Below are 16,937 nucleotides of genomic sequence, written 5' to 3'. Positions count from 1 at the left end.
GTCTGTTTACAGAAATAAATGCTATACAAAGTTAGCAAGCAGCACTGGTGTGGAGCACGCCCACAGAGATTATTACCTGCTTTATGGTGAAGTCATTAATAAGATGATGATTGTGTTCATTCAAGTTGCAGTGCAGGGTAACACAGTCACTGTGGAACAGCAGGTCCTGCAAAGTGCTCACCCGCTGCAGTCCCAGAGCACGCTCCATCCCATCCGAGAGGTATGGGTCATAGAAAATCACACTGAAGCCAAAGGCTTTGGCACGTAGTGCTACTGCTTGCCCAACACGCCCTAGAACAAGATAAACACGCCATGAGAGCAGATGTGAAGCAGCTGCTGTAAGGTAACCTCCTCCTTCCTAATGGGAATGCTCGTATCAAACCGTAACACTTCGTACAGCAACTAGAAATGCAGAAAACAGAGGCGTCTCCCATCCCACTGAAAACCATCACTGAGGTCAGAAATGGTACATCTGGACTGTTTCACACTACCTTGAAACAAAGCAGGAGGTTTGCACCTTTTGTAACCAGATATCTGAAATGCCAGAAGATGTCACATAATCTGCAATAATCTGGGTAACACAAGGCTTGCCTGCTGGGCCTGTACATGGCAAAACACCACTGCCTATGAACACATCCTGCCAAGGGCTTATCCTTACCCATGTCAAACCAGCTAGCTTTAATAAAAAGCTATAAAACTAATCCTCAAAAATGGATGTAATGACAGATAATTTGTTTAATCTGAAGCACAACCGATGTCAATACATGGAATCTCCTTTCTGGTATCTTCTTTCATTTTGAGTAACATCCTTCCAGCACCAAAATGCCTACAAGAATTCTGTCATCTAAGGCTTTAAAATAAATTTTATTCAGCTACCTGAATGATTAATAAACACAGTATAGCACCTAGTTAAAACCAGTGTAGTCCCATTTGGAATTCACACTGAACTTAGCTTTTCTGTTCCACTTTCCTTACTGTCATACTTCAGAGCTGTGCCCAGAACTGCTGTATGGGCATGACTCCATACCACTTCCCTTTGACACATTACCAGTAAAACAGAGAGGGGAAAAAAAAATCCGTGAGTACATCTAATGAGTTACAGGCATTTTGGAGAGTAAGAACTAACACACTTTTCAAGTTAAGACGCTTACAACTAGATATTCAACGTTAGAGTACTACAAATGTTGGATAAAGATGTTTCAAAAGCATCACTTGACAAACCGTAATAACAATGCCTCATTTGGGGGGGAAAAAAAAAAGTCAACAAATTTTCCTTTGTAATATCTAAGTTTGTTCAAAAAAGCATCAAATTAACCCAGGGAAATCCCATCTCTTTCCAATTGTGCTTGAAGGGATTTCCCTCTGCTTTTCAGTTTCTCTTTGAATAAACTTCAGAAGCCACAGGAAGAAAGGTTTTTTGTTGATCACTTAACGTGAACACAGCAATTCTGCAGTGCTTAGTGACAGATGTGCTTGGAATATTAAACAGTACATCAATCTGACAGGGGCTGTCTGCTTTTCTTTGGGGACACCAGGTTAGAATACTCCTCAAAATCTATCATTTCAACATTTGCAGGCATGTTATCTGTTTGCTTTCCAAGCTGTTTTCATAAATTTGAATTAGAAAATTTTAAGCACAAACATTGTACATTTCCAAATTTTGGCAAGTTCACAGCTCAAGGAATCAGTCACACAACTGTAAACACTTTTTTTTTTTAAACAAAGCATGTAACTGTTACTCCAGCTCCATTCATTTTCACATGCAACATTCTGTCTGTAACATCTGTTCTTTTTTTACGCTCTTCACAACACTAATACCTGAGGGGATTCACAACAGCAAAATCTCTTACAACAGCCTCTCCAGTTAAAGCTGCACTCTTCCTTCACCCCAAGCAGGCTAATAAACCAAAGCCTTCTTCAGTGGGCACAAAAGTTCCCTTCACAAACACCTGGGAATTACATCTCTATTTCTAACCAGAATTATCCTATTACAAATATTTTATGGGATAAAAGTCTTCTGCAATTGTCAACTCATATATAGTGTTAGTCATTAAACAAATACACAGCTGGACACAAGGTTAATTTGCCAGTTTCTTTTTAAACTCCCATCTGACATAAAGAAGAACCACAAACCTATGACTTTTTTTTTCCCTTTCCTGAAAAACTTCTATTATATAAGGATCTCCTGGGTATGAGGGGTGGTTCAAAACCTACCTCAACACACTGAGGACAATACAGCACACAAAGCATCCCACCTTTGGGACAACTGTATGTTAAGAGTGTATCGAACTACTATGAATATTCATGGATGCTTCCAGGGAGGGCAAAATCTTAAGCTGAAAACCTTAAATGAATTTCTTGGTCTGTAGTCTGAAAAGAATGCAGAAAATGAATGTTGCATACAATTGCAAAAGAAGCAAAAAGCAACAAAGTGTGTTTTAGAAATCAAAGCTCTAGCAAGGTCCATTCATCATTTCAGAGACCCAAACACCCAAGTCTCCTGTTACAGCCTCATCCATTCACTCTGCCACAAGTCTCCCAACTCCTCCCAACCCAAGTGTCCTGATTTATAGGTGTCTCTGACCTTGACCCTGCCAATGACCTGATCAGAGTGTGACAGTACAGCAGCTGCAGGTGTCAAGTACCCTGCTCAGCCCTAGGGCAATGAACACTCACCCTGCACTGGTATTACAAAGTTTTATAAAATGACCTTGATACCATGGAAATGATGATGACCTGCCTGAAGACTTCCATGCAAATAAAAAGTGCTTTCACTTAGCAGCTCTTCCCTGCCTGTGCAACAGCAATGGAGAATATGGGTAATTTTTCCTCCTTTTTGCAGAACTCTGAAATGTGGAGAATGCTGTTTCGTTACATTTCCTGCTGAGCACGTTAAGCAAGCCAGTAGGACTGCTAAGAGTAGATCATTTATTGCAGAGTAATACCATACAACTCTTTAAGCTTTATTGTCTTAAAACAAAGGTTAGTAATTTGGCCAACATCTAGGTAGGGCCGTGGGACTGTTGAGAGAATAGAACAGGTGAGGAAAGACAAACTGAGTGGTGACATTCACTGTGATGTGGAGACAAATTTATTTGGAAGAATTTCACCTTTCTTGGGTGAGGAAATGCGTAAGTCATTAGTCATCAGCATTTCTCACTGAGAAGGAAGGGGAAGGGAGTGTGACTTCACTGCTGTAAAATTATCATTAGAGCAGAACCAGGGCCAGATATCTATTCATCCAAGTACTTACATACTGCTGCTCATAAATATTCTTCCTTAAAAAAAATAAAACCCACTACATTTCTAGATATAAGGTGAAAAGATAGCTTTTTTTTTTTAATGCAGGGCTTATTATTCACACTTGTGATGCATCACTTGAAATATAGGACACAGGATAGTTATAAAGATTAAAAGTGACTAAGACAGCTGTTTAATGATGTGATACTATTATTAATGTAAGGCTCAAAGAATCAGACACTTCACAAAGACAGAAAGAGGCATGGGCTGTGCCCTAAGGAGCTCAGGGGCTAACCAAACAACACAACAATGACGGATGAGATCCAACAAGCACAAGAAGGAGGCATTATGCTGTTGAGTCTCTGCTTATCTTCAAGCTCAATACAAGCAGAGGATGAGAGATGGGGTTAACTTTAAAGGAAGAACACGGAGTAATAGGATTAAGCAGGACAGACCAAGTGTCAAAGCAGGAATATGCATGAGAAGAGGCAAAGAGAAGAGAGTGGGTGATGGAAAGAAGGCAAGTGAGTCACGAAACTTGGCTAGATCAGTGGATAAGGAAGTGAGTAGATGAAACTTTGGAGACACAGTCATTCCCTAGCACAGAGACAGGCAAGAGCTAGGGTGTTTCTTTTTGGCAGAAGAAGAGAAAAGCCCAGAACAGATGTTAAGAAGGTCTGCAGTTAGCTACTGCAGCAGCAAAGTGATAAATTTAAGCAACCCACTCCTGAAGAGACCACGAGTTTTAAGAAAGAATAGAGAAACATAGTTGTGGTTGAGAGGAGATGATCTCAGACACACGTTAATGACAAAGGACAGAAACTGAGACACTACACAGAAACAGAAGAAAGAGCTTAGCAACAGATGATGAGAACTGTTTATTTTGTGTGTAATACATTCACTTCATAGCATCTGGGTGGATCATCACTTCTGACACTGACATGTCTAAATAATAAACTGAGGCAGAACTCCCGACGTGGGAGAGGCCACTAGTGAAGAAACTCAACCTAAGGAAATCTTTTGGTTGTAAATACATGTTTGAGTCTGAAACTCAAGACAGGTAACCTCTTGCAGTGATCTGTAATACAAAAGGGTGCACATCACAGCCTAAGTGCCAGAAGTGCCCACACAGAAATTCTGGTAAATCTTCTAAGTCTACATTTTTACTCTTCATTAATGTGTAGATTGACAGGAGTTTGTTAGAACAGGTCAGAATCAAAGTGTTGTGCCTACTCACATGCGCTCACAAGAAGAGTGGAAGTTTTCAAAAGTGACTTTACAATGCAGTATTCCTTGAAACTGTGAATATTCTATTGTAGGAAATATATGGGAACAAAAAAAAGCTAGAGATAATGACTGGTCAGTAATTGCAACAGATGTGTGCCCTTAAAAATCAGCTTTTAACAGCTTTTTAAGTATACCATGCACACAACAGGCTTGCTTTTTGAAACCAAAACCTAGCATTTTGTAAGGCTTTATACACATACTGGCAATCTGATTATCCACTTGTTCCTCTATACTTTTCAGTCATCGAGAACAAAACCAACAAAACTCACTTAAGGACATCAATGATGAAAGACTTTTTTTTTCTAGTCTCACGTTTGAATTCGTTCAGTACAAAAAAACCCCCAAATTAAATGACACCAGTACAGATATCTCCAGTAAATATGCACACTGCATGTGAGCCAAAGCTTAAGTTTCAAAAACCAGGTATGCATTTCCATTTTGGAAACACTGCAGGCAACTGTCTATTATTTATGTACAGATGCTGTGACTGTGAGCACAATAATCATTGTGTGTTTAAATGAGATGCATAATTACATGAGCATAGATTTGAGAAAGCAGCTTCATGACTAACTTCTTGGAAGTCATATTTTGAAGGCAATTCTTTGATTGTGAACGTGGTTCTGGTGTATTGCACACTCATTGAAATGAGTACTATGTAACAACAGGCTATTTTCAGCTCCTAAAAGTAAGAGTTTGTGGCTTGAGTTATTTGACAGCAATGTGTAACTCAAGCAGTCATTTAAGTATGATGCTTTGTTGTCAAAATCATATTATGAATTCCTGTGGATGAATAGCACAGCAATTACATCCACAGTCTATAAGATCTGTGTAAGACAAGCACATGACTGAGTTATTTTTATATAGAAACTGACTTGTTTTTCTCTACTTCTGTAACAGACAATAATTAATTCATCTCAAGCAAGCCTGCCCATCTGTTGGATGCTGAAAAACATTTAGGGTCATTCAGGTAAGTAAGTAACTTTATTAGGTCTGGAAACATTTCAAACTTTCTTGCATATATTCTTCCTCTCCTTAGAGTTGAAATACAATTTCAGATCCAACTCAATCAAATGCACAAAATAACTGCTCTGCAGGATGTTACTGCAGCAAAGACTTTTTACTTATGTAAAAAACAGTAAAAGGAAGAAAGTCCAAACAAAACCAGGTACGACAACAGATAAAGGATAAAACATCCACATGTAACTGGGCTTTGAAGTAGCAGGATCCTTGTCCTGGAAAAGGGAAGTGATGACGTGTCCTTCTCTTACAAGCAGTGAGCCTGACATCAAGCAATATGGCAACAAAGACGTACAGAAACTCAAAGAACTGAGAGAGTATCAGCAATAAAATAAGTTGTCTGCAGAAAATGATAATGTCTAAAGGGAAAACATTTGAGTTATAAAAACACCAGCAATGAAGCGGGATTATAAACAATGCTTGACATGGAGTGAACCAAGTGTTCCATTTTTACAGTTCAAATCTTCACATTTTTTTAAAGCAATGGAGAGCAATGAGTGTGAAAGCACGTATGAAGACAACGTACCTAATCCAATAATGCCCAAGGTCTCCCCTCTGATGCGGGCAGCTCCAGAGGCCACTTCCCGAATCTGTTCAACGCTCTGTACCCGTGTGCCTTCCCGCAGGGCCTGGTGGAGCCAGGTGGTTCTCCTGTACAGGTTCAGGATGTGGCACATGGTGGAATCCGCCGTTTCTTCTACGGAGGCGGCTGGCACATTACACACGGCGATCCCTGCAAGCAGTGGGGGAGAGGATGCCAGTTGCCAAACAATGCTTACTTTTTTGCATTTAACAGCAATACAGGAGCATGATGTTTAAAATTACAGGTGTTTCAACAAGTCTTGCACAAATACTAAGTTTCTGACTGTAATGGCAGACAGAATACCACATAATAGTTGACAATTATGTGCCAACTTATTTGTCTGATTTTTTATTACTAATTATTGTGTTTTGATTTATTGCAAACTAAGGCAGATAGTAAACAGGCCACTGAAACCACTAAAGCAAAGCACTGAAGATGTCTGATAGTTTAGAACATGAGTCTTGGTAAGTGTTTTACATTTCCACTGAGCTTGGTGCTTCGAACAGCAAAGAGAAGTCTGCCTTGCTCTCAACAGAGCGGTCAATGATCATGTTTGGATTTAATTGTGCGAGTTAGCCTTCCACCACTGAGCAAATACCCTACCAAAAGCTATCTATGCAAGTTACAAAAAGGATAAAATAATTTATAATAATAGCAACTCTTATAAAGCCCTCACAGGATGACTGTCAGTAATTCCAAATCATGTATAGATAATCGTGATACAGGGAAGGCCAATCTGTTCTGTGCTGCACAGGGATTTTTAGAATTACAACAAAAAAATCCCAGGCTTTTCCTGGTCCCCCACACTAAAGGGAACCCATCTAATTGTCAACAGGGAAATGCAAAATCTGCTTCTCCATGGCACACAAAGGTAATGCCACATTAAGTCCATGTTCCTAACAGCTGAAAAGTTACCAGCTGAAACAAGCATAACATCAAGCAGCTTTAAGTGTTACAGATTTCCACAGAAAACTGCGGAAGGTGGATTGATTCAAGATTCACAATAAGCCCATTTTACTTCAAAAAACAGATGAAGCAACAAGTGATTGTAATTGCATGCAAGTTATCCCATTCTGCTTTTTACCTTCCAGTACTCAATGCACAGCAGTTAAGCAAAATGTTTGCTTGAAAAAGCCTGTGTCCTTTTTGACTTGTCTCTCTTCAGTCTTTCCATGTACTGCATGTTCTCTCTCTAATCACCAGCTCCCACAAATGTTTGTGTCTCAGTTCTGCTGACTGAGACAACAAACAGCACACAGTATAATTTCATGGTGGAGAAGAAAAAAAAGTGGTTCATTTCCTAAAAACACCCGAAAACTGTTTTTACTTTTTGAGTTTTTACGTAACTAAATATTAAGTCCTCAGCTAATGCCAGCATTATCTTATGAAGCAAAGAAGAAGAAACATTCTCTTCAAAAATAGCAACAACAGTAATATGACAAATAATAAGCTCATATTATATATAACTATGTTTTACATTCAAATGCCTTTATTCTGCTGTCCAGTACTTTTTTACAGCTTTCTCTACACCACTAAAAACCAGCACAAGGAACCTGCAGAACTATTTTTGTTTCTTCTGCTGTAGAGATAAGCCTGTCTGCTGAGTCACTGCCCTTAAGACTTACAAGAAGATATACCAGCATCATTTGCTGGAATATTAATCTTGGCATCCTGCTAACATCCATGGTAGCAGGAAACTCACCATTTTTAAAAATGGGGAAAAAAGCTCAACTGGGAGGGAGAGGTGAAAGACTGAAAAATAACATCCCTCTAAGTACCTCACATTAAACATCTGCATTTGTTTATACAAAAAAAGTATTCTTCATGGAGCAACAACGCAGGTTTTAGATGGCAACGTAAATTTAGTAAATGTGTCTCCTAATAGCTGCCATCAACTAAAATTACGCTTTAGAAGGAGCTTAAAGAGTTATGTTTTTGGGAAGAGAAATAATATACCATCCTCCCTAATAGTTTTCCTTAGGAAACTGAGGGAACAAAAGTCAGGTAATTTCTCTCCTGAACGGCAGGAATTTATTTTTCCCTATTTTTCTTCACCTTTAAAAGCAGCTCATTTTTGAAAGGCAGAGACATACCAAACCACAAAAAGCATCAAGAGGCAAGGAAATGAAGAGACATTTCACATGGGAAAAGACAGCATACTCTCATCTCCAGATCCATTGATCTATGCTCCCTTCTCTTTTCCCATTGCTTCCAGTGATTTTGTGTACAGGTTCAATGCTTTAAAATACAGGAGTCAACCTGCATTACCTGAGCTCCCACTTCATTTGCATCCAGCTACACCCACAACTTGTATGTATTTTTTAGTCAACAATTAATACAGTGGAGCAAAAGCATGTTTTATCCAAGAAACACATATTTTCATGCTTTCTAACAAGACTGAAAGTGCTAATATAAAATAATGCTTAATAGGAAAAACTGGTAACAACCCCATGTGCCAGCTCTATGAAAAATAAGAAGTTACTACAGAAGTTCAGGAATATGCTGGACTCTGTGGCCTAAATCTACATTTCAAAAGCAAATCAAAGCTTTTTATAAAGAGCAGATCACTCTCACATTACCTCCTTAAGATTTGTATTACTTGCACTAGTTCAACAAATGGAAGGCTCTTTGTATCAGTAACATTTCATTCCAACCATTTCACCCCAACTTAATATTAAAATCAGAGATTTTACACTGTAATCTTTCCAGCATTTACTAGCATTTGACTGAGTGGACAATAATACTTTGTGAATTAAGGGATGCACAGACAGCTTGGACATTAACTTTGTAACTCAGTCTAATCACAAGATAGGAACTGAATAATGAGCAATGTGGCCATTTAGCATTTCATATGAATGAGACTCTCAAATTTGCTGTACTCTGGCTTGAAGAATTATGTGACTGCACTTAAGTTATAAACTTTGGTTACAATCCAGCACAGAGACCTGCAGAAGAAACAGCCAGCAAACCTGTGAAGATCTTCCTCTTATCAGGGATTTTCTGCATAAATTGGGCTCCTGACTGGTCAGAGCCTTTGATCTGCACCTACATTCTGGCTTTTGATCTAGGATTTTACCCCAAGCCAATCTCTCCACACACAGAGGTTTTCTGGGGCTCACAACATGTGCCTGACTGTGGCACTAGTTAAAACAGGCAGAACACAGCCTTGCATACTTTCAGCCCAGACCTGTTCTTTATAAAACTTAGCAAGGAGTGGTTAAGGCTCTGCCATCATTACAACAGGTGAATAGTTTACTATCATCAGCTGATAAACAGACCACACTCCAGCTCCTCCACTACATCAGTGAGGTTATTGCTAGGACTAAGCACTGCCACACTGAAATAAAGATTCCAAGATCTTCCCAGAGCATAATGGGAAACATACTTGGTCTCCTCAATCTTGGAAAATAAACGGAAGATTATCTTTACTCCAAGTGATAGGCTGACCTTTAGATTACAGGTAGGACACAGTTTAACCTAAAGTAAGGGGAAGTACAAATCAGATTGCTGCTTTTTTTGCAGTCAAACGTTAAGCACCACCTTTTCAGAGTTCCCATAGCTCAATTTATTCTGAAACAGCAACAACTGATTCTCCTATAAAATCGGTATTTCTATTTTATGGAGTGGTTTAGTACTAAAACTCATGCATCATAAATAAGTCTCAGACAGTTGATAATGATCTCATTTTTTATTCAAACCAAAGTAGTATGCCATGGTGATGGAATTATATTTTTTAATTGGATTACAGCAGTAGCAGTTAAAATATACAACTGGGGTAAAACAGAAAGAAATGAAAAATTATGGCCTTACTCCTTGGGTTTGTATTGAACAGGCGGATTGTCATCCTGCCACAAAGCTGTTAATATCATCACTTAATTAACTAATGCTAGTATCTCCATAATGAGTTTTATACTCTGATGAGAAAATTATACAGCTTACATACGATGCTACTATAAAATACACAGAAAACATTAATACAAAGATTTAGATGTTATCACATTTCTGGAGGCAAGTATAAGATGCAAAACAAAGTCTGTAAGAGCCATACCTAAATCTCCAGCAGATTTGATGTCAATATTATCAAAACCGCTGCCAATTCGGACAATTATTCGAAGTGCTTTGAATTTCTCCAGGTCTTCACGAGTTAAAGTTATGGTGTGATACATCAGTGCACCCACTGCTTCATTTAGTACCTATAAACAAAATGGAAGAAAAAAACCTTATTTTATGTTTGTCTTTCACAGAATCTCAGCTTAATCTCATACACTTATTTTCAAGTATAAAAAGACCATAAAAGCATTAAATACAGATTCAGAGTTTTTTTAAAGGTAATTTCTCCAAGTATCTTCCAGCCTCTTAGTAAGTCTTTTTCCATCTGAAGTCTCCATTCTAACATGATAGGATCAGCTTTGAAAGAACTACATGATCTGTACTTGTGCTCTTAATAAGAGGGAAAACTCTCTTCATTGCACAGGAAATGCTCTGCCATACTGACCCCATGTACAAGTGCCACCGGACTGCATCTGCACATGCAGAAGCAGCCCAACGTGGGAGCAAACACTCCCCACAAACAGTGAATATTTTATGCTTAGGCAGCTGACATTCAGCTTTGAATGGAGTTACAGAGCAGTATCTCTTCACCACACACAGTGGTACAGGCATTCACTGCCCTATTAAACCATTTGATACCTGAATAGAAAACATTCAGTGATCATAAACCCCTTCGACAACAGAGAGTGAAATCGGTCAATTCACACAAGAACAAAAGTGTTTGTCCCTCAGTTTATTGACACTGCAAATAAGCTCTCACCAATGGAAAACTGGATGTCACATAAATTGGTATTAACTGAGATGCCAAACTTGACATTATCCAGGAAAACATAAAGCCTCTGAGAAATAAGAAATTGCATGAAAGCAAAAATGCTGCAGAAAAAACCTCCAAATTTGTAAGAGAACCAAAAAAGCAAAATTAGAAGATAATCAGAAGCCCCTGATAAGCTAAATTACGTTAGAGTGCATCCAACCTACTCAAGAGCACTTAAGAGGAAGGGGTGTGGAGTAGGGAGAGAAAGAAGGGAAGAGGTATGGAGAAGGGAGCCAGACATGCCCAGGAGTTTTACATTCTGCTATCAAACAGTGACACTGCACCCCACACAGCTGATACAAGTTTATTTTTTGGATTTTTTCAGCAGAGAGTATTTTCCTCTTTATATGCAAATTGCACAATTTTACTTCTTCAAAACACTTCCCTGTGCTTGTACCTTCAATGCACTAGCTAATATTCTAATCGTTCTACGAGGCATAAAACATGCACAAATCATTTCAGTAGCTAAGCCAGCTGTAATGACTTCAAGAGATTCCTATGACACACTTCACATAAAAGTTGTGCAGAGGCTCTAAACTTCTTACTCAACTGACTTTTGGGTCTGGTACATGTACAGATTCTGTCATCTGAGTTATTTCTACTCATATGAGCATTTCCTAGTGTACTGCAAGGTCAGTAAAAACAATCAACATACATAATTTTTAAAAAACGATTGCAGCAAAGCATGGTATTGCACACAGAGGATTACAACTGTTGGAACCCAGGATCGGCAGCAATATTTGAAATTAAAATACATTAAGAAAAAATGAAAGAGAAGCACTGAATACTTCACAAAATTATTTATGCTATTTCAACATGTGTTTCTGGACTGAGAACCTCAGTTCTAAGTCAGATAAAGACCAGATTCCTTTGAGCAGAATTTGCATTTACTAGTAAAAACTGAAAAAAAATTACAAATTACACATCCTTCAAGAATGTAGCTACAACATAATTCAAAGACCAGCTGTAGGCTGTGAACTTATAAAATGATTACACACACACAAAACTCCTTGATTTTAATGGTGCAAAAAAGTCCTTTGGAGATTACATCCATCCAATCAGAAAGACTGCACTCACCAGAGTGTGTGTTACCTTGACCTGTTACACAGGGTTAATAAAAACCCAAAGCAGTTTACTGGGTTTGCTTCTCCAGTGACATTACAGCTGGCATGGACCAAGGATGAGGCACCCTACACAAGAAACAGTCCCTCTTAGGACCAGGGAGCCCACCTAAAATGCTCTTAGGTTATTTCTGCTCCCACTAGAGGCTGAAATAAAATTGTTCAAGAATCTCCCAGTCTCAGTGTGTGGAAATTTCTTCAAATTCAGTCGCAGCACTTGCTGCTTCAAGGTCAAGTTCTTTATGATATCCTGGTTGTCTCCAACAAGCCACGTCCCCTATTCTGTGTTCTATCACATATATTTTCCCCTGTCCTGCTCTGGATGGCTGTGCTGCAGGAGAAAACATCATCTGTGTAGCTGTCAGATGAGCAAAAATTGAAGAAGCTTAGAAGTTCTGAGGACACACCCCCAAGGCTCTCTGACAACCAGACCCCTCCTCTCCCAGACTGGAAAATGCCAGTGGTGTGTGTATTTTGGGGTGCAGAGCTGCCACTGCTTTAAGGACTGCATCCAACACGGGTTAAAGCACAGCTGAACTGGCTCAGACATTTTTGTTTTAAAATCAGTGATTCACTTTGGGAAGCAAATTTTCATCTCACAGTCATGCATATTTTATTAACTCAGCCAGTCAAGACTGGCATTTGGACTCTTAATAGCACTAGTCTGGATCCATTACACCACATTTTTTGGGCCCATTTAGGTTATGGCTTGGCACTAGGAGGAGACAGAAAACTACTGGAAAGCTTGGGAATGTGTTCAATACAAGGAAAAATATTTCCTAGCTATAGCTTAATGCTTAATGACACTAGCCATTTCCACAGGCAGTTATTTACCCATCGCATGGGATATGGAACAAGCAAATGCAAGTGACAAATCTTTTAGAATTTCTTTTTAGTGACTGAGCCTCTCCTAGGATTATGGGCTAGTTAGCAAGGAAATCCACTGCTAAAAATGTAATACCCTGCAAGTATGTTTTATCACATTAATTTGATAATTTAATTAAATATCAACAACTCCAGAAAATGAAATTATCTTTAGAAAAAAGTAACTGTGCATAGGAGCAATTTACTGATGATTTATCAGAAGTGGTGGATACATTGAAAAAACCAGGAAGAACATGTGTTTCTTCACCATCATTTTCCACAATGAACTTGATGGAATTTTTATCAAATTCAAGAACAATTTTACTACAAAGAGATAAAACTTGTGAGTGAGATAGCAGGCAAGGCAGAAATTCCAGACCAGCCTGAGTAGTGGCAGTCAGACCATGCTCTTTGATGATTTCTTGCAAAGAAAGTCAATGGAAAAACCTGACAGGAAATGAATAGTCAGCCGTGCTCCTCCAACAGCCATTCCTGCTTCCATCACACTGCAACTGTGCTCTCTGGGAATAAAGGATCTGAGGCAAAAGCTGAAACACAGGACATAAGTTGGCTTCCTTCTGTTACCAAATGATTATGTAGCTCACCTGCCTAATTTCTGTGCCTTTGGACTTCCTTCCAGGTGGAGCTACAGCTCACTGTTGAGTCTTTTTCGTTCCCTATTCTGTAAGCTGACAGCTTTTCCAATCACAACAGCTTGGACACATCTTTCTGCTGTTCTTCAGCCTCAAAATGACTACTCTGCTTTCACAACATGCCAGGTCACCAAGGGTCTTAGGGAACAGATGACACAGTAGTAGGAGACATTTTTATTTCCAAGAACTTAACAAATCCTGAGTACTGATTACCAAAGGTCGAAATCCTTCTTAAACATTTTCCCATCTACATTTTTTCCCCCTTCTTTCAGCACTACACTATTTTAGCCATCATGCCAAACATCGCATAGTCACCACTGTGACACACGTCTCATTATGTGGGGAAGAACTCTGACTATCTTGCTTACTTTTACAAAAACACATAAACCTATCACAACATGCTAAGAACTAAACAGCAAGGCCTCCTTTTCTTGAAGCATCTGAAGACACTTCTAGATTTGACTACGAGAGGCTGATCCCAGATGCTCATGAATCAAATCCAGAGTACAGAAACATAACACAGTAGATAAAATGCCGAAGTACTTCAATGCAAAGAAAAACAAATTATAAATTACATGTTGAATATGACAAGGTATCAATCTTAAAAACAAAAATCATCACTAGAAAGTGCTGTATTTCATCTGGTTCTAGAAAGTACAAAGCGTTGCATTTCTTGAAGTTTGATGTGTCATCCCTAAAAAAAAAGTATGTTCCAGTGTCACCAACAGACTTGAGATATTTTGCACATTTGGGTGGAACAAATGTACTTTACCAAAACGGAGTAGGCCTTGCCTTATTTAACTTGCAAAAAGCAGCTGCGCGTAGAATTTGTAACCAATAGTCTGTCACACGGGGAAGGCTGCAGAGACTCAGAGCTGTTCTCAAAGCCTCCCTACAACACTGCAAAAGGCCCATGTGAAACCAACACCATTAAAGCTAAAAAGAAAAGCCAGTGTGCTCGAGTGGTATTTAGTAGCTCTCCAAAGCTCTGTTAGATTGTGCTGCTTTTTACAAGTTCTTGCTTCTCTTTACAAGCTCTCAGCTCCCTGTTAGGCTCCTATGATCCATGGTGCTGTCAGTAACCCACCCATTTTATATAAACTTTATTCAGCCAGGATACTCTCTAGTGAGGACCCTAAACATTAATACTTATGTTTATACTGTCCATAAATACAAATATAAATATATTACACAAACAAACAAAACTTACTTGCAGGGTCCTGAAAACACACTCTCTAAAAGCCTATATATCCACACACTATATAAACTACATCTATATACATGTGACATATATATATATGATAGTGTATTTCTAGTCTTCTAAAAATTAATATTAAAAATATATACATACAAATAGACACACAACTACATAAATAATCTGTATAGTCTATACCAAACTTCCTTTTAAATACTATATTGAAGCCAGTATTTCCAAGTCAGGATTTACTGACTGTTACATGCAATTTTAATGACAGAAATCCATTTGAGAATACAGACTCTGAAAACATTTTTACTAAATAGTAAGTTCCAATGAAAAATCTTAAACAGCAGTTCCATGTGATAGTTTGTCTACTAATAAGGCTGAACTGCATCTATTCATAAGGCTGAATTCAGGTCAAGTCTATCAGACACTACAATGGATTGAACACCTATACCTAAGGATATTATGGAGTCATGGAAGTCCCTGGTGACAATGCATAAACCCAGGTTTTTCTGAAGTCTTTCATGAGGAATCTGATCCAAAGCTCATTCGGTTTCAGTACATTTACAAGGTTTTGGATCAGCTCCGAGGTGACAACTTACTCCCAAACAGACGTTATTGTTTACAACAAGGCTGCTTCCTTTCAACCTATGTTCTTTGAGAATTTAAATCTGATGGAAAACTAAAATGCTTCAACTGCATCATGAATATAAACAGCACTGATGGTGTAAACACAAGCTTTACTGCTAAACAAAGAACTGGAAACTGGAAAAATTATCTCACTTAACCATTGCTGTAACAGGGACAAATCAAAGAGCTGAACAACAGCACCATTCTGAATTTGTTTCTATCAGTTTCAAAACATTTGCTGCTTTTCAGCTCTTCTTTAAAATGGTCTTTGATAAAACTGCCATCACTACAACTGTTTCTACATTTAATTCCTCTGTAAAAGTGTGACTGAAAACTTTCAAGTTCTATTGAACAGGAAGTTCAGCTTTAATTTTTTTTTAACTTAAAACTACAAACATGGAAATGTAGTATCCTTTTGAAAATCATTTTATGTTGTGCTCAGAAAACAGAAGTCAAAGGATCCAACACATTCTACCTCAAGGTTGGGGCACTGGTTTACCTGACAGACTCTGTTCCCACTTCCACCCAAAGACTACTCAGTGCTCTCATCAGTGTTCTGGTGAACTGGGTAAGTGCTTGAAGCTGTAAATCCAGTCAACCACACACTTTTTTCTTCTACTTGATTTGCAACAAGATGTAGGAAAGCACATAATTACAGAAAAAAGAGAATGAAAAAATGTACTCAGCTTCAAATAAACTCTTGATTTCTTTCCAGCCAGTACATTTTGTTTTAAAGACCATTCTTCATCAGTTGTGCTTCCTGTCTTTTCATTTGGGTTTGCAAGAATCACTATTTTCTCTCTGCTTGGTCGAGATGCCTATTACCAGCTCTTGCACAGCATGTTTATATTTATCCCTCTGAATCTACACAGCACTTCCATGTTACAGAACATAGGGCAAAGGTCAGGTAGCCCAAAAAGCAAAGAACATGAACTCAAAAAAATCTCAGGCAACATAAAGACCTCAAGGGTGTGCTTGAGTCTGTCATGTCTTCAAAGGTACAGAAGTGGAAAAGAGCAGCAATACTGCAGGAATCAGAGTGCTCGGTAGGCTGCCAAGGAGCCAGGAAAAGCAGCAAACTGTGAACGGCACTGAGACGAAGAGGGATTGGGAAAAAGAGGTGAACAGACAACAGAGCATGAGCCAGTGAAAAAAGAAAGTTGACCCTGGAAGGAGGATGGAAGCAAGCTAAGTGTTTTTAAATAATTTTTTTGGATGAACAACTCTATTTTTTGGCAGAACAAACCAAAACACTGTGTACACCTGAAAGCAGTCTAAGATAGTTACTGACAGAACTTATTTACACATCATTAATTGTAAAATAATAGCCAATTTAAGCACAGTGAGCAACTTTTATAGACAGTAATGCAATCTCTCATAAGAAATAAATTTAAACACTGAAATCTTAAAATATTTTACCCTAAGTGACAGAAGTTTTCAGATAGGATGCAGTGAACCGAACTCCCAGTTATGCCAT

At 38.5% G+C, this 16,937-nt stretch overlaps 1 protein-coding gene across 9 annotated transcripts in view; it reads right to left on the bottom strand.

Annotated features, from left to right (window-relative positions):
* The window catches only part of CTBP1 (C-terminal binding protein 1), a 236,084-nt gene that overhangs the window by 16,553 nt on the left and 202,594 nt on the right, over nucleotides 1–16,937 (bottom strand). For all 9 annotated transcript variants that reach the window (XM_039550318.1, XM_039550319.1, XM_019287097.3 and 6 more), the window contains 3 exons: nucleotides 10,176–10,320; nucleotides 6,071–6,277; nucleotides 77–291 (listed from right to left, as the gene is read on the bottom strand). In XM_039550318.1, the coding sequence (XP_039406252.1) occupies nucleotides 77–291; nucleotides 6,071–6,277; nucleotides 10,176–10,320 (567 nt within the window). The remainder of the gene's footprint in view (nucleotides 1–76; nucleotides 292–6,070; nucleotides 6,278–10,175; nucleotides 10,321–16,937) is intronic.

Source organism: Corvus cornix, chromosome 4, assembly GCF_000738735.6.
Source record: "Corvus cornix cornix isolate S_Up_H32 chromosome 4, ASM73873v5, whole genome shotgun sequence".
NCBI classification, from domain to species: Eukaryota; Metazoa; Chordata; class Aves; order Passeriformes; family Corvidae; genus Corvus; species Corvus cornix.
The sequence above is the reverse complement of the archived record's forward strand: the minus strand, read 5'-3'. Positions and strand labels throughout refer to the sequence as shown.